Source organism: Mycetomoellerius zeteki, unplaced genomic scaffold (assembly GCF_001594055.1).
Source record: "Mycetomoellerius zeteki isolate Tzet28-1 unplaced genomic scaffold, Tzet1.0 scaffold72, whole genome shotgun sequence".
Lineage (NCBI taxonomy): Eukaryota > Metazoa > Arthropoda > Insecta > Hymenoptera > Formicidae > Mycetomoellerius > Mycetomoellerius zeteki.
In genome coordinates, this window is record NW_017257742.1 from 840,785 (window position 1) to 866,652 (window position 25,868).

The window sequence follows — 25,868 nt, forward strand, 5'->3', positions numbered from 1 at the left end:
ATATTTTGCACACTGATAGTTAAAGATTAGTACTATGTCGTCTGTACTCTCAGTTTAACCACATGATCGATGTAAGTCTAAAAATTATATTTAATTTGCTGATATTATTAATAATAGTTCGTTTTGACACAATTTTTTCAATGCAATTGTACGATTCTTTTAATAATATTGAAAAAATCGTATTATTGAGTTGACAAAAAATTCTAAAATGAATTGTTATTAATAATATCAGCAAATTAATTTTTTCTTTTTTATTACTTTGCATATTGAAAAATCTTACTTAGGAGGGGAGGGGGTCTCAGAAATCCTGTCACTTGCTTACAGGCGGGTGGGAGATGGTTAAAAATGATCAAACAATTGCTTACGTATCATATAGACATCCTCTTAGCAGATGATTTTTTAAACTGTAATCTTTACATGCAACGTAAGTTACTTGATCATAAATCTTACATTTAGAAAAATATTTTTCCTCTTCAGTAAAATATTGTTGTAACAAGTTGCTTCGGCTAAATTGCCTCGTCAATTTTGTTTTCGTCAATTTTTTAATCAAGAAATGAATATACTTTTACCATTACAGTTTCGTCCCAAGTTTCCAAACCACGTATATCACACTTCATTTCATCATCATGTGTTCTACTACAATAATTCCAAAATGATGTCCAATCTGACACGGTATCCCAGATCGTGCAATACTAAATACAATTCGTCTATAAGGCAGTGATGAAATGTTTGCGGAAGGTCGAAGAGTAACATGTAAATCTTTGTTAAAATGTTGATAAATATTGATACAAAGTTTAAATTCTCCTAACAGCTAATAGCACTGATCCACTCGTAATAATTTAGTCGTTATAGTTCTATATACACAAGTGTTCAAATTAAAATATATTTTACGAATCCAAAAGATGGAGATTTTTCCCTCTTGCACCCAAAGCTTGCATCGTTGCATTATTAATCCATTTTACTAAATAAAAGAGTGATTTATAAATACGGAAATTTATAATTTGAAGGCAATAGATTCAAAAAACTTTTAAAATCTGGATAGTAATTAATTTGTTTAATATAATTTATTCTCATAGTTATATCATTAGGTATAGACTTTAAATTATTTATTAAATTTATTTCACAAAGTAGATAAATTTGAATTTATTTTTTCTGTTTCATGAATTTATTCTTTTACTTTCTAAGACAATTATATAATAATATCTTAGACAAATAAAGGTTGATTCATAATGAAGACATTATAAATTTTACAAATAATTTTAATGGTTTTAGGCGTTATTAGGTTATTACTGCTATGAAAGGATTGAAGTATGCAATATTAAATTGAATGCTTTTTTTCCGATACGTACGTCTATTACATTACAAACATTCCTGTTTGCACCTTGTGCATGAACATCAATTAGAGAGGCATCTCCTTCGTCGTAAGGGTTAATTGATAAGACAGCAATAATGCGAGATTTACAGTATATAGCATGGTATGCCGCAAACAAGCCACTACGAATGTTTTAGCTCGCTTTCTTCTTAATTACCAAGTTGTTAATTAATTTTCGAAATTGCTGAAATATTCGGCCAATTATTCAATTCTCGATTAAATGAATCGATGAGATACCGTACGCTATTAAAATTATTACAGTGCATAAAATGCATTTGCACGTACGAGCACTTTCTTACGACGTAATTTTAATTCCCAATCTCTGATACATCATGTTCCATGGACCAGTATTCTTACGAACCTTATACATCTTTTAATACACATGGAACAGTTTTATTGTAATCTAATATCTAAAGTCAGCCAGATACAGATCTGAAAATAATTCAGTCGGATCATCAAAAATAGTTATATAGAACTCTTAAGATGGTTGCTAGAAAGTCAAAATTTCTGCAATATTGCTCATCATGCTCGAGCATTCTATATATATAGTATTTAACAATTATTTTGATAACCCAATAAAATTGTCTTCAAATCTGTATCTAATTAAACTTTTGGATACTTTAACAAATCTGTTTTTTCCGTATAATCGCGACACTTTATATTCGCTGTCAAATAAATAAAAATTTATAGATCGCGCAATAAAAATTTAAATGAAATTTAAATGAAATTTTCTCTAGACAAGCGAGCGAATAATTCATCTTGCTTACTATTCAACAGTTAATAACTTCCGATTCAATCGGACTCGACAATGCGATATTAATTTACGAGTCCATATCGACTATAATGTAATTCCCGGTGTAATATGATTGTTACTCGATGATGTAAGAGTAATTATGCACATAATCACGGGTGGGGGGAGCGCTAATGCCTCGCGTAACATGATTAATCGGAATTGATATGCGGTAGAGAAACACCGCGAAGAGAATTATTCATTTCTCTCAGGTATTTGTGCCGTACGTTGTCTAATGATTTATACAACAGAATTGGTACGATCCTCGGTTGAAAATGTGTAAATTAGCATTTGCGGCTCTTAGGAAGTCACATTTGGAAATTCATTCTTTAAGAAAAAATGTAGGTATACCTCGATGAATATTTCAAAAGTAACAACCAAAAATTAAAAATCTGTAAAAATCAAAACGCAGTTAAAGATGCGCAAATTATTTAAAACGAAATGTCTTTAATAAAACTTCAAACATAAGTACAATGTATGATATTGTAATCACGAACGTTTCGACTTCGCTTTGAATCATCGTCAGCGTAGAAATTTAAAATGTAAATGTAATATTGTTTTCCATCGAGAAAACTAGTGCAACACTGATAGAATTAAATGAAAATCGATTTACATATTTTCAGTGTGTGTTAATAAATAATTTAATTCTTTTAAAGATTAAATTATTATGAGGTTATCGTGCAAAAACTAACGTTTAAAAAGAATATGTTTAATTAAAAGGATTAAATTATTTATTAATACTGGAAATATATGAATTGATTTGCATTCAATTGCACTAGTTTTTCCCAATGAAAAACGCTATAAATCTCCTATTCTCAAGCAAATCGTAAAATATCTTCCTTCAAATATTCCCAAAAGTTTATCAAGGGAAGCAGACTAATAATTCAAATTAAAATAATAACCCGAACATTATGTTTAATGTTGCCAAGAAATCGAGAAATTAAAAATATAAAGATTAACTCACCAAGAGTCCAGAATATGATAGATAAATAGCATTGATAAGATATATGTCCATCTCGCGTCGTTAATATTAAAATTGATCAGTGCGAAAATAATATGTATATAAATTCAAAAATATGTATAAACATAATCAATTTTATTTCAATCATGTTCTCCACAGATACATGCTATATTTATCTTTTATTATTCATATGATAATCACGAATGTCTCCCGACTATATATTGTTCGATCGAATCGCAGCGGCGTGTAAACACGCGATTGCATCGCCGAATCAATTCTCGCGGGTAATCCCTTTGTAAGGGCCACCGTTAATAGGAAATTGATACGCTCCAACCGGCGATGCTCGATGCGACCATGCATAATTTATAATTTCCGCGGCATTACAGGGCGACAGTCGCGCGAGAACGACAGCCGTCGTCTGCGGCATTTGAATACAATGCGGCGCTTACAGCGACGGGCATCGCTAATTGCAAAATCCGCTCAATGCTGCATAAACAAGTCGCTCACGCGTGACCACGCCGGACAAAATCGGCGAACGCGTGCAGCAACGATCGCCAGTCACACCGCGAATTTTTTACGCGATCGGTGGCCGAAAAAATTCGCGCCACGCTAATCGATTAGAAACGGTACAAACGTTTCATCAGTGCGCAATTAGCGAAAGCAAGAGAATAATTCTGCATGAATTATTAATGAGACCGCTGTCGACACTTGCCGATGCTTGACGGTGATCATTTAATTACGCCTCTCGCTTCGAAAACAGAAATTATAACTTCTTTAGCATCAGTTTGTAGCGAAAAATTTATAATAAAGAATAAACATACAACAATAGAAATTATTGCTATTCAAAGTTATGACGTTTAAATAAAATTAATTATTTAAATATGATATTTATTTTTACTTTCCAAAAAATAATTTTCAACAAAGATTGCGGCTTTATATTATATCTCGGTTTATTCTGGCAAGATTTTATTTATCGATGCCATTTATAGGCGTATTTAAATACATGAATTACGAAGGAAATTAATTTTTATGTTTCATTGATAATATTTCGCTTCGTTACAGGATGTGGCTGCAACAATTTGGGCTCCGCGAGTTCTACCTGCGACATCGTATCCGGACAATGTCAATGCAAACCGCAAGTTATCGGCAGACAGTGCAACGAATGTAAGGTAAGACTCGATTTTCTACGATATACTGGATGTCGCAAATTTTTAATTTTGTAAATTAAATTGAATCTGTATATTTTTTTTAATACTAGAAGATAATATTGTATTACAAAATCCAAATCAGAAAGAGGCTCAAATTTATCGAGCAGTATCAAATGCCGAATAAGATAAAGTGATTTATAATATTGAAGTGCATTATCTCGAATAGCATCTAATAGCGAAGACAAATGTCCTGCTTTGTAATGCGACTGTATCAGATACCGAGAAATATTCGCAGTGATCTGTAATACAGAAGTGGTAAACGTCAGACATAGTCAGACATAATAAATCATTGTCCGTCGAAATCCAACAATCGAAGTCAATTAACGGATCCTGACAATTATTGCGATAATAATATAAGAGTCTGACACCAGCAAATTCTAATCTAGACAGTTACAATGTTTCTTAAATATTCATTCTTTCTTTATTTGTTATTCAATTAATGCAACTCAAGCTCGATGGACATTTCTAATTATTCGGATTTGATATGACGATTTAGATCGGTTATTGGGGATTGACATCAGGAGCAGGCTGCACGCCTTGCGGATGCGATTCTATGGGATCCTATAACACATCCTGCAGCAACGACACAGGAGGATGCTATTGCAAGCCGGGTGTGGGTGGTTCACGCTGCGACAGTTGTTTATCCGGATACTACGGATTTTCTTTAAACGGCTGTCAATGTGAGTCAGATTCTTTTCCTGCTGTAACTCCCATCTAATTAACGTGATATCTCTTAGTCAAAATAGCAATAATTTAATCAAATAATCTCTTGTAATTTTTTTACTCTCTATATAAGTTTTGCAAATGATATTTTTGCCTTGAACTCTGAACAATAAGTAGAGATTTATAGAGAGTAAAAATTTGCCTCGCGATCTTTGCTCGCGCGAGAGAGATTCTGAGATTTAATACGCGACAAACTGTCCGTTTCTTTTTTCTGACAAGTTATCAGTACGAGAAATTCTCGACTGTAAATTTTACAAGAGTGAAAGAGAAATTATAATAGACTTGAGTAGAGTGTATTTGTTTGCGTCTTTTACTACGTCTATAAAGTCTCGGCGAACTGGAGAATCTATAATGTGAGACCGACGACTTGCTTCACAGTGTGCGATTCATGTGTTCGACCCGGTCACGTGTGTGACCCTGATACCGGTCGCTGCGTGTGTCCCCGCTTGACCTACGGCGAGCACTGCGACCGGTGCAGACCAGGTGCGTGGGACTTAGTGCCGCGAGTTGGCTGCAGGCCATGCGCCTGTACCCTGGGCGCCACGCGATCCCAGTGTGACCATCAGGGTCAGTGCCCCTGCAGAATCGGCTACGACGGGCTCAGGTGCGAGAGATGTGCCAAGGGTTATTACGGCTATCCGAGGTGCCGTCCTTGCGGCTGCAACTTAGCTGGCACGACGCACTGCCGCGACGGTGTCTGTGAATGCGATGACAAGGGACAGTGCCCGTGCAAGGTGAGAGAGATGAGAAGTCAAAAAGTTTAGATAGAAAATTTAAATAGATTTTTGCATTGCAATGGGAAAAAATGTGCTGAATAAAAATTAATGCTGAAAGAATTTTGTTAATTATTAGAGAGAATTATCTCGTATACACAGAAAAATATTTTACTGCTAAGAAAAGTGATTACTTTATTTAGTTTATTTTTTTTCTTTTAAGTGACGGCTATCTTTAATAAGCAATATTGTCTTGATAACAGATTTAAAATATATTTATTACAAATAAGAAAAAATTCATTATTATGTATTCAAAGCAAGAATTTACTTTTTTAAATATTATAAACTTTTTTTTATTGAAAAACAATTGACAAGCAGATCGAATTTGCTTAAATTTAATAATTTTGATTGAAGTATTACTTTAATCAAACTTTATTAAACTTACTAGTATTCAGGATATATTTTAAATAAATTTGATGCTTGTGATAAATTTGCGAATATATAAACTTTTGAAATATTTGAAATCAATAATTAATATTTGAATACGGTATGTATTTTTCTATGTGTATGTAAACTTCAGACTAAACTAAAATGGAAAATGAATTTTCCAAATCGTTATATTCCAATCGTGAAAATTTAAAATTGAAAAATCGATGAATTTATTATGAATTATTTTTTAGTTATCTTCCTACGAGTTTTAATCTGAAATAAATTATGAAATTTCAAAAAATTGTGTACATTTCCGACATAACACTGAAAAGGCATTAAATAAAAAATGATCTTCAAGGAACTGGTCGTCGGACGACAGTGCAATCAGTGCAAGGAAGGTACGTTCGGCCTTGCGACGGACAATGTCAAGGGTTGCACCGAATGTTTCTGCTTCGGAAGAAGCACTTTGTGTCAGCAGGCCGGACTCAGTTGGGGTCAACGCAGATTGACTCGGCCTCGTGTTCTTTATATCAACGACACAGTCAGCGATGTAATAGTAAGATCCGTTTCGGCTATTAAATCTTGATGAATGAGCTTTATCAAATATTTTATACGTCGTATAAATCATTTAATTATCGTACAATTAAACAGATAACGAATTTTGGCTCCACGACTGTATTACCAGCGGTGAACGGTGGATTGAACGTGACAAATGGTCTATCCGTAATCCCTGGATCTGATGGTGATGTCACGTTGCCTATAACTCTTTATTATAATTATCCTTTATATTGGAAACTGCCAGATTCTTTTCTAGGCGATAAGGTAATTTTTTCATTGAATATGTTTCCCAATATTCTGCGTTCAAAAAATAAATTGAAATCATTTAGAAGTCTCGTATTAAAATAAAAATTTATGTATGTAAAATTTGGCCGATTGCTCAACAATCAATTCTTTTTCCGTCTGATCTATCTTGGAGCGATTTCTCGCATCGAGGACGCAACACTTTAGACTTACATTAATCCTTTAAGGTTGTCTCTTACGGAGGATTCTTGCGCTTTAAAACCTCGACGGAAGGTGGAATACCTCTAAGATCGAATCTCCGATATCCCGTGGTGCAGTTACAAGGCAACAATAAGATAGTCTTGGAGTATTATCTTCATCTACCAATAAACGATAATCGTTATGAAGTCAGGTATATTCAAAGTTAATTGAAAAGAGGAAGAAAGCACGTGATTCAATGTAAATAAAATATAAATTAGACATTTTAACGTATAATTTATCATATTAAATTGAATATAATTTGTTTAATATATATAAGAATTTGTTAATATTATGGAATTTTTGTATAGATTCGTTCAGAATATATTCTTACGTTATACGACTTTTCATGCATCTACCTACCTATTTTATCTTAGATTCCACGAGTCATTGTGGCAGCTACAAAACAGGCCGGATTACAAAGTCTCCAGGGAGGTTCTAATGGTCGCGTTGCAAAATCTGCAGTACATCCTCGTAAAAGCTTCGGACAATGCTGAATTTACAAGAACCACGTATGTAACTGAAAAAATACATCGTAGAGAGTAAAATGAATTTCTGCTTATTTTTCAACGTTCTTTTTCATGTTTAATTTTGAGCGAGTAAATTTAGACGTAGAAATTATTTTACTCATCAACTCTATTATGATTTAAAATATATATGTAAATTTGTAACAGTATTTTAATCTGCATCTTGTTCAGATTGCTGGAAGCTTCTCTCGATGCCGCCGTCCTGATGCCTACACACTCGCCACCGCTGGCGACCGGAGTGGAGATCTGCCAGTGCCCGCTGGAATACAACGGTACGTCTTGCCAAGATCCTAGCATCGGCTTTTACAGGTGGTATAAGAACACCACCGCCACGTCTACCATCGTGATCGATCTTGTCGGACAAGCCAGACGCTGCCAGTGCAATGGGAGATCCGAGGTGTGCGACAGGGAGACGGGATATTGCTTGGTAAGCATTACTCAAACATTTTCCTACGAGTGTACACTATTCGCGGAGATGATAGCGCGACAGGAAGTGTGCTGAGAGACAAGTGCATAAGGATGTGAGCTAGAGTTGATACAAGATAAATTTCTTACTAAGAAGCCTTCAAATCTGCATGATGTTTACGGATTTACATTCTTTTTCTTGTCGATTATCTGCATTTGCCGTTCATATATTATATAAACAATTTCTGACAATTTCTGTATTCCTTTCTATTTTTGGCGATGAAAAATATCTTGACGTTTTTCTAATAGGATCTGGAAAGAATGGATAGATTATTTATTATAGGTAGTTTTTTAATTTTTGTAAAAAATATCGAATTTAAAGAGAGTGTATAAACGTTTGAATAATTATTAAATTTACTTATATAATATATTGAGAAAATTAATATATTGCAGAACTGCAAAGAAAACACGTTTGGTGCATATTGCAACGTTTGCACTGATAGTTTCTATGGTCATCCGGAAATAGGAGGCTGCAAACCATGTCCATGTCCGCAAGTCGATAAGAGATTTTCAAGTACATGCGTGGTTCGTGCGGACAATGAACCTATTTGTCACTGCAAGCCAGGTGTGTAGACAAGAATGTGAAAAATAATTCGTGCATATAAAAATAATTATAAAAAATTAATTAAAATTAATATTTTAACTCTTAGATCGTCCAAAATATTTGACACAAAATTTTGTGAATTATATTTTCTTTAAAATTCTAAACGTTAATTTTCTCGAAGCTATAAATTCACTTTATGATCTGTAATTATCACGTCAGATTTCAGAATATAATTTTATTTATAATCTTTATTTATTATTTATAAAATATACTATATATTTAGATGTCTATCTATTTTTAACATATATTTTATCTGTATGTGTAATCTGTTTCTTCAAATATTTTTTGTATTATATAACATAAAATTATAAATCGAATTTCATTCTGAAGTTTAATGCGAATTTATTTAAAGTGGGCTGTTTTTATTTTTTTTGTGCGTTCACTCTCGGCTTGTCGCAGGCTACGTCGGTAGGAAATGTGAACGTTGCGCCTATGGCTATTACGGCTATCCCGACCTTCCGGACGGCAAGTGCGTTCCGTGCAATTGCAACTTGGCAGGAAGTTTAAGCGACGGCTGCGACGGCGAGACAGGACAGTGCAAATGCAAGATTGGCTCTACAGGCAGAGATTGCTCCCATTGCACGGCATATCGACACGTTTACATAAATGACGTTTGCACTTGTAAGTTGACTCACAAATTAAACGATTTTGTCTTAAAATTAAATCATCTGTATCAGTAGATTTAGAAAGTTGGAATTTGTTATCTTATTTTACTAATTTTTGTTGAATACACTACTACATAAATTCGTTTTATTACATTACATTGTGCGAAATGTTTAGCATGCAATGACAATTGCACGGGAATTCTGCTCGATACTGTTGCGATGTTGTCTGAGGAACTAGCTGGCGGAACGAGTCACATAGCAGATGGATATATTCCACCCCCGTGGGAGGAACTGTCTTATATCGATTCCAACATGACTACATATCTCGAGGAATTGGAGCTGCGAACTCGTCTGCAGCAAAGAATGAGAAACGTACCGTGGCATGAATACAAAAAACTTGCAGAAGATGTTGAAACTATGTTAAAAAATGTATGTTGTCTAATATTTTCAGATAATAATAGCATAATTGTTTATTCTGAAATTTGACACAAATTGATCATCTACTATGAACTTTATTAACATTCCCTATTTTATTTTAATTTTCAGATGAACAAGAATGCGAAACATGCCGATTCTTTGAAGACCAAGAGCGGCGATTTGAAAAATAATGTTTTTACAGCGAAGATTATGCTTGATAATCTGAGAAGAGACATAGAAGGTTATCATAAAATTTGGTTTAATTATCGTTACAACAATTGCGCTGCAGTGTAAATAATTTTAGAATAATTTTTTTTCTCGAACTTCAGCTACAACTTCGGAACTCAATCAATACAGTAACGACAATAGGAGAATAGAAATCAAAAAAGCCTTAAAAACTGCTAAGACAATCTTGCATTATCTAAAGTCCGTTGACATAGCCAAGAGAACTACAGAAGTGGAAAACTTCCTCGAGTGAGTATTGCTCTGATTCGATTAATAAATTTGGAACAAGAAAAGAGAAAGAAGAAATTAAATTTTTTTAAATTATTAATAATAAATAGTATGTTCTCTTTCTAAATTAATTAGCGGTGTTACCACATATGTGGCGTGGCTTAACTCTCTTCATGACGCGACTGAGCCTTTGGCAGTCGCCCAAAACGACGCTAAAAATTACGAAATAAAGTTGAATGATATGCGAACGATCATAGAAAACACCATGGAAACACTGTTCAGCTACGATAGTTTGTACAACCATATCAACGGGACATTTATCGAGGCCAAAGACCAATGCGCTCGTATAGAGATATTGCGCGACGAAACGACTGAAACGGTCACCGAAGGGAAAAAACTCGTCAATGAAGCTCGCGATCTACTTGTCGACGCAGAAAATAACATCCAAGTAAGTAGAAATATTTTCATATTTATTTAAAACAATTTGTAACAGTAGTAAATAGGAAAGAAATCAATACAGAAAAAACGAGTGATGATGTGTATATAATAAATAACTGATTTTTTTATTGACCACAAACATTAAAAGCCTTATTCTTGTAAATATGATTTTCAGAATCTCTCAGATTCGCGCGATAAATTAACATACTGGACGGAGAAGCTGAGTATGAAGGAGGAACTTTTGTATCGGCTAAATTACGAGTACGACGAGAAGTATGTGGTGCCAGCAGTGCAACATGCGAAGAATCTATCCAGCTACGTCGATCAGTATGTCAGGTACTTTAAGCATCTAAAGCTATTAGCATAATTAATTCAATCGACAATTACATCGCATTAAATTCAAAGCGAGTGACGTTATCCCAACGATAGCGAATGATATGATCATCGACGATTCAATAATGTGATATTATTTTTGTTGAATAGTTTGTTCGCCAAGACACGAGATATTGCGGCTAGTCCCCTGAAGGCAAGCCAGGCCTACAAGAACATCGTCGACGGTCTGCAAGCGGCGAGAGTCACTGCGCTGGCAGCCAAGGAAATCGCCGAGGATGTACACAAAAAGGTAAGAAACGATTTTTTTTTCGAACTTAGAGTTTTTGCATTTGTATTTTCTTCTTTACTAAACATTACAACTAATATGTTTTAATGCTGTTATATACGTTCGTATATAACGCATAATATGTTCTAAATGCTTTTTCCAATTTTTATATAAATAATTTTTCGAATTATAATTAATTATATTATGAATAATTACATTAAAATAAAATTATTCTATGTGTATTTATATGCTTTAATTTATAATTTACCTTTTTTAATTTTAAAATATCAAGAGTATTTTTGAGACATTTTAAATGTTTACAAAATAAAAGGATAATTTTTTTCGTAATTTTATATATCAACTCATGCAATCAATAGATTTACTTAGAAAAATATATTGTTGATATAACTGAAATATATAATATTTTAAAATAAAAGAATTTCAAAATTATCTACTGTATTTAAAATTGTCAATATTTCTATTTTTTTTATTCTTCCTAAATTCTTATGCTTTTAATTTAAATAAAGTATTAATATAATTTTATAATTTTGAGAGTCGGCTATAAATATAATGTAGATGCTTTTTCAAGGCTTTCCCTCCTTCGGGACAGAAATCGTTGTTGGATAATGCCAAGGAAGTATTAGCTAAGTCTTCGCAACAGTGGGAAGTGGCGAAGGAACACGATAAACTAGTAAAAAATGCAAACGCCAAGTTGGATGCTCAGAAGCAAGCCGTGCTGATATTAAAGGATTCGTTAAACAGCACTGGGATAAAGGACAACGAGATAAATGTGAAATTGCGAGAATTACAAAGTAATAGTAAAAAATGTAAGTTTATATTATATGTTATTATGATGTTATTAATAATTCCAAAAAATGCAGTTACCGAATAAAAGATTTGAACGTTATATTAACGAGAATATTTTTTAAAACAGTACATGAGGATCTACTAAATATCATGGAGGACAACAACGAAGTAGCAGAATCGGTAATGAATACGCAACGATTGATCGATGATTACAAACAAGGCATCGCCGACAGACTGAAGCCGAAGTTGCACGAATTGAAGCGCGAAGGCGATTCGAAAATAAGCCTTGCCAGCGAAAAATGTAATATTTCTTTTCAAAGTTAATGTATATGTAACTTGACGGACATTTTCACATTTTATACAATTGTTAAATAATTTTACTGTTAATTAAGTATTAAATTAGTGAAAATTGTAAACTATTATAGAAATATGTCTATTTTAGTGACGGAAGCACTGAGCAATATTAAGAAGGCCGATGCGAAGCTAATAAGTCTATCGAACGTTGCAATGAAACGAAAAGCTGTTTTCGATAAATGGAATGACACGTTAGCCATGAAATTACAAAATCTCAAAGACAAAATTGCAGAAGCCCGGAATACCGCTGAAGGGGTAAGAATAATAATTATTTTATTGTTTACTCAGATATATTTTTATAAATTAAAATAAAAGTTGATTCTCCATATTTAAATGTCTTTATCATAAATTTAATATCATGATTTTTTAATTTTTTAATGTAAAATTATTCTTAAGGATAACTCATATGATTGATAATTTCCGATATAGTTTTGAGTAATTAAGACTGTAATACACATATCTTTAACAAAATGAAAAAATTATGAAAAAATTAGATTTTTTTCTTATCTCTATGTATTTGAAAGTAATATAAAAAGTTTGGCAGTGACTCAAGAGTCTCAAGACCTGGATCAAAAGAATTATCAATAAGAATTAGATACATTTTTTTTAAATAATTAAGATAAAATAAGAAAATTTTTGTTTAAACCTGTAAATTTGTAATATTCAATAAGGTTAAAATGGTTCTTATTGAACTGTTTATATGTACATTGATTTTTATACGGAAAGTATAAATTCCAATTCCAGTCACTTTTTGCAAAGACCGTATACTTGATACATCTTGAAGATTAAATAATTGTGATAAATAATTTTTAAAATATAAATTTTTACTTTTTATATATATTTAATTTTTTTTTAGATCCGCGTTTCTTTACGATCGGTGGAAGGTAAAGAATGCATTCGTTCATACAGACCAACGACGTTGCAATCCTCGTCAACAACATCAATTGTGATAACATTCGCGCTTCCAACTGCACGCAAAGAAGGTTCCCTGTTTTACTTACCTAGTGGAATTAACGTAAGTTCTATAATAATAATATTAATTTAGCGATTATAGCAATTAACTTTACATAAAGTAAAATACGAATTGTGTAATATATTTGAGCAAGTTCTGATATTTCAAATTTTTTTAGGACGATTTTATCGCTCTAGAGATATTTGACAAAAAGGTACGATTCTTATGGAATGTTGGTGGTGGTACAGGTATACTAACACATCCTGAGATTCTCGAAAGCGGCGATCTGCAAAATGACAAGTCTTGGTATCGGATTGAGGCTGAAAGGTAAATGACAATATGTAAATGTAAAATTAATATAAATGTAATTAATTAATGTATAAATAGATAAACAAATATTGATTGAAATTTGGTGATGTGTAAAGAATAATTCACAAAGTTATCATTAATTAATACGAGAGAAAGAAGCTGATTTCAAATAATTTGCTTTTTATCTTAGAACGCGACACACAGGCAGACTGAACGTGCACAAACAGTCTTCGACATCCGGAAAATATCTCCCTGTCATTAACACAACTAACTCTGAGTATGGTCGCTTCGACGTTCTGCCTACAGACCGAGTATGGATAGGAGGTATCCCTAAATCGCAGAGAAGACCAACGGAACTGATCGCTGGTAATGGTCTTCCAGGTTGTATTCATCAAGTAATTCTCGATGGAAAGCATATCGGCCTCTGGAATTTTATCACAACAGCACCAGACATGGCTTGCAAAGCTTGCGTAGAAGGGTAATTAACCATGAAAGTTAATAATCAAATTTCTCTTTGGCGTTTACACTTGTTATATGTATAAATTTTGCATATCTCAAATATGTATACATTATATCATTTCAAATTTCAAATTCTTTCTATCTGATAATTTAATATAATTCAAAATATATATATATATATGCTTGTTTTTTCGATTTTATTTTAAAAATGATATTATTAATGTTACAGAGTGGAGGATGCCAAAGATGATATAGCTTACAATTTCAATGGAGAGGGCTATGCCGTGAGAAACAGAGTCTCATCTGGTCCCTACAATAAATACATGTTTGGAGTCTCGATTAGTTTCCGAACATACGACGAGAACGCATTGCTATTTCTAGCCATTAACAAAGATGTACGAATTTATTTAAATTTCCTCATTATGTATTTTGAAAGTATTAAAAATATATTTTTACATGTTTTCTTAAAAAAAAGAAAGAGTAGATGAAAATAAATTTAATTCACATTATATTAAATTTAAAAAAATGTATATACATTATTATATTTAATAGCTATTAATAAAATTTAATTTAATTTCAATTTAATTATATTTATGGAATTCAGTTTAATTTCTATTATATTATTTATAAATAGAATCAGCACATCATGATTTCCCTGCGAGAAGGCCGAGTGATCCTCCACGTCGGCTACGGCGGGGGGGGGGGGAGGGGGGAATATAATACCGGCAACTGGACAAAGGTGGACGCATTCCGTCAATATCAATTACGCAAGAACATCGAAAAATGCAGCCTTAGTATCGGTGGCGACAACGACAAACGAATTGGTGCGCCCACACCACAGCCCACGAAGGAAGATATCCCAGATTTGGCGCAGGCCAAGTACTACATCGGCGGGCTGCCACCAAGCTTCCGCGCAGAAAAACTAATGTTACCCTCGCAGGTATCATTCCTCGGATGCATGGCTAATATCGTAGTGCAAGAAGGTTACGATCCAATGGCTGAACAATATTATGGAGTGGAATCCAGTTGCGGTAATAAAGTAAGTAAATTATAATTTATTCTTTAAAATAGATCTAAATCAAACATTCTATTGGAATTTGTTTAGATGTAGCTACAATATTTTGCGTATCAAAATTAAATAAATCTCTTTTGTTGTCATAGCCATTGAAGATAGTCGGATTTTATGGAGATGGATATCTCGAGCACTCAGCGTTTACTCTGCGGAAGATCCAGTCTGTCCTGAGCTTCTCTTTCAGAACCATGCAGGAAGCAGCTATGCTTCTTCTCTCCACATTCGAAGGCCATGAAGACAGATTGGGTGGTACTCCCAAGGAAGCAGTAAGGCTTTATTACAATTTATCATTTAATTTTTTTTTTCTTATTATAAAGAGAATCACTATATAATAAAGTGCACAAAATGATTTATCATAAATGCTGCAAAATAGTCTTGAATACTTCTACTCTAACTAAATTTAGAATAAAGGGATCGATATATTAGTACTCATAAACATATAAACAAGATATGCAACAAAATTATTTGCACATACATTTTATTGGAAATATAAACTTTATTTGCGTATTATAATTGTCAAAAAATTTTAAATTAATTTGTTTAATTAATTTTTTCAGAAGAATAGCTATTATTCCGTGTGTATTCTCGATGGACAAGTGCAAATTCGTTTAAATGCTGGCCATGGCGAGCTGGTTCTCCAATCGAACAACACTTTTAACGACGGAAAATATCATTCGGTCATTGTCATTAAGAAAAGGAAAGAAGTGGAGCTGAGAATCGATGACGCGTATCAAACATCAGGAAGATTGCGCAATAGTATTGCGATCAAGGCTCCCAGTTCGAATGGCGGACTTTTCTTTGGCGGACTACCGGCTCTCATCAATAATACTAAAATGGTCGCAACTAACACGCCACTGTATGGCGCTATCAAGGATGTGATTTTCAATGATATGTAAGTCATTAAGCCAAGTCCGAATTAAATACTGCTTGAGAATTTCTTGGAAGATAACAAGTCATAAGTGATTAAAATTTCGACGTATTAAAATTACATTACATATATATCATATATATTTTTTTATTTCGAATTATACTGTATAAAGCAATTGTATTTATGAACTTATTTTCAATTTAATTTTTTAATTAAAGAAATTAGATTATTTCTTTATTATATCAATTTGAAGAGGCTTTATACGATATAATTAATTTATATTTTTTTTTCCCCAGAAATCTTCAATTCGACGATGCAGTTAGTTTTGATCACGCTCTAATCGGTCGTTCCGGACCGAGTATGGGAAAAGAAACGCCAAGTTACGTACCATCGGCGTCATTGTCTCGGGGGATGTCCACACAACCCGAAGGATGCCAAAAAGTGCCTTATTATTCGCTAGAACCGGGTGCTTTGAAATTTGGCGATAAACCACACAGTCATACGCAGCTCTATCTCAACTTCAAAAAATTCTGGGAGAAGAAATATGCGATAGAATTCGATTTTAGGACGTATTATCCTAATGGATTGCTATTCATCACTCCGGTAAAAAAACTCATATGATGTAATCATGATTTTGCTAGTTGACAATTTTATTTACAACTAATTTAAACTTATTTTATTAAATTTATTAAATTGAATAAAATATATGTATTTTATAATAACGATTTTTATAACGCTAATCTTTCATATAAATATAGTTCTAATCATTTAACACGTTCTTAGTTAATTATAACTTTATAACATTACCACTGTTATTACAAATGCACAGGGTCTTCGATTGAAACACTATTTAATGGTACTCATCCGAGATGGGCAGCTTCTTTTGGTAATGAGAAGCAAACAAAGAAAGGAATTATTATTCAAGACACCGTTTAATGACGGTAATTGGCATCACGTCGTTATCAGCCACGAAGAAAGGAAGCTCACCCTATTAGTGGACACTCAAACACCGCGGATCATCAAAGTACCGAGAAGAATTGGTCTCGCATCCATGATGTATATCGGTGGTCTTCCGGAAAGCGGAACGCCTATCCCGGAGCAAGTGGTCGTCAGACTGGAGACATTGAAGGGATGTATCAGAGGTCTGAAGATCAATGGAAATGTTTACGACATGGTGGGTTCCACCAGTAGAGCCTTCAATGTCGGTCAGTGCTTCCCAAGCGTCGAGAGCGGAGCATATTTCCAGGGCGAGGCTTATGCTATTTATCGTAAGTCACGAAACTACTAGTAAAACTAAGAGGAACTTAAGGAGAATGCCTAAATCTTGAACGTAAAATAAACGGCTCAAAATGCAAATCATACCATTTTTAATCTCTTAAATTGAAAATTTTAAATAATATAACTTTTTTCACTATGAAATAATGACATCATAATTAATGATGCAGAAGATACAAACTAAAATTACAAAATAAGATCCACATTTCAATACTAAGAAATATTGAATTTTTTCTAACTTCATTTTAAATCTTTGGAGTAACAATTTTATGTTCTTTTAGGAAACAACTTTGAGGTGGATGGCGTGCTCGAACTTCAATTGGAGTTCAGAACATCGGAAGTGTCTGGCGTGTTGCTGTCGATTGCCGCACCTAGTGGTTCACCTTCTCTGTCATTAGAACTCAATAGCGGGAAAGTGATCATGTCGGGCGATCTGGGCGATAACAATCCGTTATATGTGGAGCAAGGCTTCTCTAATCACTATGCGATCTGTGACAATCGATGGCACAGGATCCAGGCTGTATATAACGATGAGGAGCTGGCGCTTAAGGTGGACGAGCTGGACCAAAAATACGGCTTACCCACGAACGTTAATTATCATTTAAATACCTCTGTCTTCTCCGGCCCGTTGTATATAGGCGGTATACCAGGTAAATGAATGTTGCGTTAAATTACACATTTGTATGTAAATAAGCCTGCATGATAAATGAAAAAGGAACGTAAAAATAGTTTAATTAACACTGTTCTCATCGTTTTCAGCGATTGCTCAGAAAGGCTCGCTGTTAACGCGAGACCACTTCAATGGGTGCATCAGGAATGTGATGATACGAGGGGAAAGGCGAGACTGGACGGACATGGCCGAGCTGCACAACATCCACCTGAGCTCCTGCCCGGTTCAATGATAGCGGGGCGTGAAGAGGAAAGACAATTTTACCTCGGCGTTCAGCGCTTTTAGTTCCAAAGACTGTTCGAGGAGTCGCATTGGGTTCAACAATCGCATCGAGATTAACGTGCCATATATTCGCAGGCGACGAGTTCTTTAAGACTTAACAAAGCCAAAAGATGCTAAACCGTAGGACTGTTAAGCTAATCGTCGTAACATGAAAATAGAAAAAGGAAAGGGAAAAAGAGAGAAAAAAGACCGTACGCTTCGGTCTCGCCGTGACAAATAAACGATGGCACGAATAATTTCGTCATACGTACATAGGTATGCGTAACGCGTGCAGACGGTGACATTTTATGCGTAAATAGCGAGACCACTGCCATATAGTTTAATTATTCACCGTAAGCTGCAAATAATTTGTACATCAGTATTTAAAAGCCATTATTTATTATCGTTAACGTAAATCCGATCACGAGGATTCGTGGTCGCCGCGTCGACGAGTTAGGGAATAGAGAATAACGTGATTACGTTTTGTACTTTTATAGTTAGACATCTACTAGAGCCCGATATATTATGTACATTGTAGATTTTTTATTCGAAAGATTTATCGAGAAACATGCAAGTGCCCTGTAAAAAAGAAGTGTCCTTTAATCACGCACACAGAGAGATGATATTCGAAGAATATTTATATCTAATCTTCTCTCTCATACATAACACACGCACACGACTTTTGTTAAACTGTAATATATTACATATACACAAGGAAAATTAACAAATTACGAAAATCCGCTGTTGTGTATAAAATATATAATATAACAAGAAAAAAAGCGCATAGGGCTGTATCGCTTTGATTTATCCTCTTTAACGCTCTTAAGATCCCTACAAAATACCTCAGAAATGCAGCTTTATGAAATTTCACAATGTAATTTTACTTTCCTCCAAAATATTGAACACAAAGAATTGAAGAGTTCTAGAGAATTCAAAAATCTTATTCTTATTTACGAATAGAATCTTCATTTCGAGATGTTTTATATTAAAAATTGAAGAAACTCTCGTTAAGAGAAAAAGCCAGATCTTTTAAAGAATGTGCCATTGAGGTACGATCAATGATGGATTACTTATGATATCCATCCGCGGAAGAATAAAAGTCTATTACAAATGGGTTATTAAATTTTATTAATGACATTCGCTGCGAAGATGCTAACAGTAAATTATGACCCAAATCTTACATGACGTACTGAATAAATATACATATCATCGAGTAGGTAGGTATACGTTTTTTCGTTTTATGTGTATATAAAAACATAATATTTACAGAGACACGGATAAAAGTTCGAGAACTGATATTCACCTTGACGTTGAAATTTCAGCGATAATAAAAATCGATAATTATTACGTAACAATAATCGTTTATTATTATTAGTAAGCGCGATTTAACTGCGGCGTACAAATTTACGTCGTGCCGCAGTATTTAATTGTGTATGTGTGTGTATGTGTATGCCTCGATTTCCCGTCTCTCTTTCTTCCCGTCTCGGTCCATTCCGTTTTGTCCACATTTAATTGTCGCATCCAAGTCTTCTTTTTTTTTTCACCAGCTCACTAATAATATCTATTCTTCAAAAAATATAAATATCAAGCATAAGCGACCAATATCGAGAGATCTCTCTTAACGTCATCGTAACTTTGTAATCAATCCCATTTCCACAAGCCATTATTCTCGCTGGCTCTTAAGATTAATGACTATGTATATATTTATATATATATATTAATTGCAATCAATTCATATATATCTCTTTCTCTCTCTCTTCTCAAACATTGTCATCATGAACTTACTGCAACTTGCACTCCATCTCAAAGATATCATAATTTCTTTCTTTCTTCTATGGCGCGTACCTCACGTTCGATATTGTCAGGTCGGACTGTTTCTGAGTCTAAAATGCTCTATCTTATCGCTCTTTTTCTTTCATCATCGTACTCGGATAAATTTACAACAGACGGGGATATAGAACAGTGAACTTCTCTCTTTCTCTCGATTACTACAATCTCGACGGAGTTTAATCTCACAAGTCCCTTTCATTACACATGGTCGAACGGCGAAACGCGGGACGGCGAGGTCAAGCTGACCACGACGTTCCATGCAAATTGATACATAGATTATTCCTCCGCAATTTCAGCGGAGAACACTCGATTTCGATATGTCGCGTTGTATTTGTAATTGTACCGTTAATAATCTTGCGTTACGCCGTGTCGCGGAATACGGAGGGTCTACCTATACTCGACACGACTATCCGCACCGAGTCGAAGACTTATCATACAAAATAATTGAAGAATGATCCTGGAGACGTCGTCATCGTGAACGGAGTCCGAGACCAGAGAGAAGATAATCATACAAACGATAGACCCCCAATATTGTCGTATAAAATAGCTACATGAAGTCTACCTATCTCTAGCATCTTCTCCCCTCTTATAACATTATTAATGAAAGAAACGTATTCGACCGAAAAGGCCCTTTCAGCGAGATAGGAAGCCGATGCCAGTCCCACGCGAAAAGCGAACGTCGAATTTATGGCACAATAAATTATAACAGTTTCTCCGATAAATTACGGACCGCCGCGTTCTCTGTTCGCTCGGACTGACTGAAGTTTCGCTGAGAGACGGCGGGGATGTGTCGCGATTGCCGATAAATTCCTACGGGGGAAACGCAATGTACGAGACACGGCTGAAGAAAAATCATGCTGTCAATTCGTTAAATGTTTTTACGCACTTAGTCCAATTACATCATTCATAACATAAGACTTCATACTGTTTTCTTTACTTCCGAGGAAGGTAGAATATGACTGGAGAACTTTGAGTAACGAAGCTTCATTCGGAAAAAAGCGCGGTTCCATTGATAAAATTGTTTAGACTGTGCCCATCTTCCACCTTCCTCTTACATAATAAAGATTAAAGCGCGTTTGGGAGGAAAAAAGAAAGTACCGCGAGCCTCCCTTTCTCGACGGCCCTTCGACGAACTTTGTCCGCGAGGCAACGATACTTACGCAATATCCACTTTCTGTACACAATGATAACTATCTAATCTGTTGACAAAACACATCGTTCGCTTTAAAACAGCCGCTTCGGCGTAAACTAATGCATGCATATCTCATACGCGTTTTTTCTTTTTATAGTACAAACTTGAAATGCGTAATGTAGCTCGAACGATCGACTTTTGTTGCAAAGAAACGAATGCATCATGATGGATTTATCGTAAGGGGTTGGTCTTATACCTGACTCTGCTAATTACGCAACTGATTTATTTACAACATGAGCTGTCGTTGTTCGCATCCGTTGCCACCCCGTTGGCAAAAGCTTCCCCGCAAAGAAAAGGGGAATGAGAAGGGGACACTGCAAAAATCGTCAACAGTCGCGAGAAACGTACGCAGTATGAGAAATCATTAATTCAACTCCGTTTGAGCCGCGTCGAATATTCTGCCGACACGTATCCCAATCGGTAAAATATAAAGAGCAAGTACATATAAAAAAAAACAACATTCTCCCTGATTAAAAAAGGAAATTGATATAAAAAAAAAGAGAGGATTTTTTTGGCAAGGTTACATAGTATGCTATTATACAGAAAATAAAAACAAGTTTAAAGTCAGCGATTTGCGCACGAGACACATCTAAAAATTAATGATCCCTCACATGTTCGCGCGTTTTTATCATACTTTAATATATTCTTTAAAAAATTTCAAATGCGCTAGATAATAATCGTTGAATTTAGAATCCCTAACCTAGCAAAGGATGAAAAAAGACCTGTGTGAATCGCAAATTACGCATGTACGCACACATAAGAACACAAGCTGCCCCGTTGCCATCCTCCCTAACTCTCGCTTCGTTTGGCAAAATAAATTTAGAAAAATCAATCGCATTATACATTCATGAAAATCGTACGTCCATGCAGTCGCAACACAGCGGTTTATACGATTACAAGGCGGTTACACGACGAGAGTTAGTCTACAAAATTAAGGAATCTTAGGGGTGTATTGACAACAAACCATCTTATAAGTAGATACTGGTAATCTTATGACACAGTGATTGATGCTGACGATCAACGAAAAAAAAAACTGATAATGCAAGAAAAAGTAAAACGAAACTCATTCTCCCTGGTATGTGACCACGCTCCCCGGGTCTTTTCCATCCCTTCGGAAGCGACGTGCGATCGAGAAACGCGGGGCTCGCGCGCCGACTGTAATTATTTCTTTATGGGATCAGCACCGATCAATTGTCCTTATAAAATTGACTAAAAACGCAACGTATTCGCATTAATTTAATATGGGCCTGTATTAAAATAGTAACTATGAACAACAGAGGGCACAGTAGCGTAATGTTAAGTGTGTGATCACTTATGTAAAACTATATGACGAGTGGTATGTCCTTCTTGTTCGGTAAGTTCACCTTTTTACCTTGCCAGAGGCTGTTGTGTATCGTAAAGGCATCTATGGTCACCGTCAGATGCTTCGTGTGAACTTGCGAAAAGCATTTTCCGCTGGAATTATATCTAAAATGAAAAAACAAACAGTAATCAATAACATGTAACGCATCAAAAGATTTAAAATAGAGACATATAATTGATTGAAGTCTTTGAGACAGAAAAGAACGAATTTAAAAAATCGACTCTTGATTTCGCTTACTTAAAAAACTTGTCGAACATATTATCGATGACTTGTTTGGGCCCAGTACCGTACAGCTTGGCTACTTCCTCCCTCTCGGGACAATACGAATAAAGAGCACGAAATTGGCAGCCAGCGTCTCGAAACAGGATGAGAAAGTGTTTGCTCTCGGACCGACTGATCTCCTCCAGAACCCTCGATTTGGCTTCCCTGTTCACCGTGCCGGGGAAGACACAGTACTCCACAGCGTTCAGCATTATGTTACGATTTGACTTTGCTATCGGCAGTTTATACAGTCTCGGGCCTGTTTCAGTGGAGACATGAAGAGTTTCTTAGCTTTTTCTTTTGTGTTAAAAAAAATATAGCGACTCTCGAGTGCCACTCCTTTCAGAATCGATATACTAATGCCTCTTACCGTTATAGTCCATCATAGAACTGGGTGTGCTGCTGATGTCGCTGCTGCCATCGTCGTAGATCCTCTTCTTCGATGTCATCAAGGCGGGTGGCAGCGAACCGGGTCCCGAAGGTGACGTTAGGTGCCTCATACTGCCTATGCCCGGACTGGCGGCGCGTCTCGGAGGCGTCGACCTGCCCAGGCCGCTGTCTGAATCTGTTTGTCGACACATACAATCTTGATCACTACTTGCACGCTTCGCATATGAAGATAAAAATCTCAACAGAGAGGCAAACGTTTATGCGTTACGATTCTTATTAAAGAATGACGACAAATGTATATTTTTTTTCCTTTTTTCACCCAAGCGAATCAGAATACACAGGGATCTTTCGGTTTTATTATTAATGATGGTTAGCCACCCCGCCAAGAATGTATTAGTCACTTGTTATAGACGTGCGAGATACCTCCCTTGCCTTAAGTTTAGCCGTAATTTACGTTTTATTATGAAAAGTACGTCCAAAATATTTCCAATGTACTTTATAGTCTGATAAAATAATTATAAATGTTTGTGTGTCTATCAGCTTTGTTAAATCGCTGACTGCACTAGAATGATTCTAATGTATATGTCATGATTCTCTAGCGTACTAATTGTTATCAAAACTATGAATCTCTTGATCAAATGCTAATGCGATGATTTATGCTGATAGCTTGATACCAACGATTTAATCCACAAATACCACGATTTAATCCAGCTCTGCAGTTTGCGACGAAATGCTCGATCGATTATCGACATTAAATGATAGGACATAGCAAATTCATCCACATCGAGTACGTGAGTCTCGATTATACATCGCGTACGCAATGAATTTGCTATACCTCGTCACCACGATACCTGAAAATAAAAACAATAAGAGGACACTGTGATACACAGAGTGGAATATTCAAGGCGAGATAGGATAAACCGGGACACTTAGGTACGAATCGATAGGGTTCTTATAAACGGATACCATAGCCACCGACAGAATAAATCTGGAAAAAGACACCGATCGACAAAATATACTTTGTACCCACACCCAGTGCTGTACAAGCCCAAATAAGCTTCAATCGAGCCTTCTATACGCAACAGCAACAACAGCGAAAATGAGTCGTCCTAAAAAAATGAGAGGACAAAGTTCCACCTCAATAGCACCGATGAAACGAAGAAACGAAGAAATCATAAATTGTGCGTCGCTTAAAAAGCACGAAAGAACTAAGACTCCATCACTTCGTCGTTAAGCTGTGGTGGAGGAACTTTGTTCAAACGTATAACAAAAAAGGAAAAATGCATATGATTGTTGTGCGAATGTATGAGTCGTTAAGTACCATTGCCACCTGTGTGCTCTCCAGCCTGCCACCATGCCACTACGTACATGTGAGTGTAAGTGCGCGTGTATGTGTGCTACTCGATCTACAAAAATCTCGGGACGTTGTGATATACATATTGTAATATATATATATACACGGGATACATTGAGACTGTTGCACGATATAGAAGGGAGATCGAACGTATTTCCAAGTCACTGTGGTGCTTCTTACCGCACAAATTCATCAGGGAATTAGACTTTCTCCCCTTAAAGTTTTGGTAAGTCTGGTATTTAGGCCTGCCTCTAACTTGTTGCTGAGACTCCTGCACATCTGCAATAACGCAACGTTTGCCTTGTTACACTCAAAACGCCATGTACGATCAAAGAGATTAAATAAGTTGCGGGAGAGATGCCTCAATCGTGCGCATCTCATTGAGGGAGCGAGCGGGCGCGGGTAAGGTTTATAGGGATTTAAAAAAAGGAAGATTGAATCTAACTACTAGCCATATCCGGGGATACATCGAGAACTGAAGTGGCCGGTGCAGTTTTTGGTGCAGAACAACGTTGCGTTCCAACTGAAAGATATCCACTACAAGGCGCTACTTAAAGTTAAAGACAAAAATTGAAAAAAAATTGAAAAAAAAACGGGGGAACAATCATACCCGCAAAGTGTCGCGACCTTGCTCAGTCGCTCGTAGGGGATAATCAAAGGCTAATGAAATATTCAAACATTCATCGCGTAAATTTCTGATAGATTATAGCTGCCCATACCAGTGTGTGATAACATCCTGCAATGAGTCTACTTTCGTCAAGCCAAACGTTTAAGAAACGAACAATCGTACAGAGCCTGCGGCATTCCCGCGCTAAACTGTAAGTAACATCGAACCCACCTCTGGAAGTCTTGTAGGAGCCGCGTCGACCGAGCTGATTCACGCTGCGGCAAGGCGAGGAACCCCTACCGTCGTCGGGCGAATCTACGGAAGATACTAAAAAAACGGGGTATCTCTATTACAATCAGTTTAAATTCTCACTGCAGGTTTTACGCTACTTATAAATATATAGATATATCAAGTAATTTTCAGCTTGCTACGAATTATACATCAAGTTACAGATATCGAAAAATAAGGTACAGAGCATGCCAAATTGAAAAACGGAAAGAAGT

The 25,868-nt window shown here is 35.4% G+C and overlaps 2 protein-coding genes across 9 annotated transcripts in view; one reads left to right on the plus strand and one right to left on the minus strand.

Moving 5' to 3' along the window:
- wb (wing blister) overlaps positions 1–22,423 on the plus strand; it is a 187,244-nt gene extending 164,821 nt beyond the window's left edge. The window contains exons 14-43 of the mRNA XM_018458304.1: positions 4,186–4,292; positions 4,828–5,011; positions 5,433–5,788; positions 6,555–6,752; positions 6,848–7,018; positions 7,225–7,388; positions 7,612–7,746; positions 7,933–8,188; positions 8,620–8,791; positions 9,230–9,451; positions 9,611–9,864; positions 9,982–10,093; positions 10,182–10,326; positions 10,441–10,753; positions 10,919–11,079; positions 11,227–11,365; positions 11,931–12,168; positions 12,276–12,449; positions 12,591–12,757; positions 13,359–13,517; positions 13,633–13,781; positions 13,954–14,241; positions 14,452–14,617; positions 14,857–15,261; positions 15,384–15,560; positions 15,852–16,186; positions 16,459–16,765; positions 16,992–17,430; positions 17,719–18,087; positions 18,197–22,423. Coding sequence (XP_018313806.1) covers positions 4,186–4,292; positions 4,828–5,011; positions 5,433–5,788; positions 6,555–6,752; positions 6,848–7,018; positions 7,225–7,388; positions 7,612–7,746; positions 7,933–8,188; positions 8,620–8,791; positions 9,230–9,451; positions 9,611–9,864; positions 9,982–10,093; positions 10,182–10,326; positions 10,441–10,753; positions 10,919–11,079; positions 11,227–11,365; positions 11,931–12,168; positions 12,276–12,449; positions 12,591–12,757; positions 13,359–13,517; positions 13,633–13,781; positions 13,954–14,241; positions 14,452–14,617; positions 14,857–15,261; positions 15,384–15,560; positions 15,852–16,186; positions 16,459–16,765; positions 16,992–17,430; positions 17,719–18,087; positions 18,197–18,339 — 6,605 coding nt within the window. The 3' untranslated portion in view covers positions 18,340–22,423. The remainder of the gene's footprint in view (positions 1–4,185; positions 4,293–4,827; positions 5,012–5,432; positions 5,789–6,554; positions 6,753–6,847; positions 7,019–7,224; positions 7,389–7,611; positions 7,747–7,932; positions 8,189–8,619; positions 8,792–9,229; positions 9,452–9,610; positions 9,865–9,981; positions 10,094–10,181; positions 10,327–10,440; positions 10,754–10,918; positions 11,080–11,226; positions 11,366–11,930; positions 12,169–12,275; positions 12,450–12,590; positions 12,758–13,358; positions 13,518–13,632; positions 13,782–13,953; positions 14,242–14,451; positions 14,618–14,856; positions 15,262–15,383; positions 15,561–15,851; positions 16,187–16,458; positions 16,766–16,991; positions 17,431–17,718; positions 18,088–18,196) is intronic.
- The window catches only part of Patronin (calmodulin-regulated spectrin-associated protein patronin), a 73,619-nt gene continuing 67,460 nt past the window's right edge, over positions 19,710–25,868 (minus strand). For 7 of the 8 annotated variants that reach the window (XM_018458296.1, XM_018458300.1, XM_018458302.1 and 4 more), the window contains 5 exons: positions 25,597–25,692; positions 24,939–25,037; positions 23,385–23,579; positions 22,991–23,273; positions 19,710–22,857 (listed from right to left, as the gene is read on the minus strand). In XM_018458296.1, coding sequence (XP_018313798.1) covers positions 22,713–22,857; positions 22,991–23,273; positions 23,385–23,579; positions 24,939–25,037; positions 25,597–25,692 — 818 coding nt within the window. In that variant the 3' untranslated portion in view covers positions 19,710–22,712. The remainder of the gene's footprint in view (positions 22,858–22,990; positions 23,274–23,384; positions 23,580–24,938; positions 25,038–25,596; positions 25,693–25,868) is intronic. The other variant, XM_018458299.1, reaches the window with a different exon arrangement.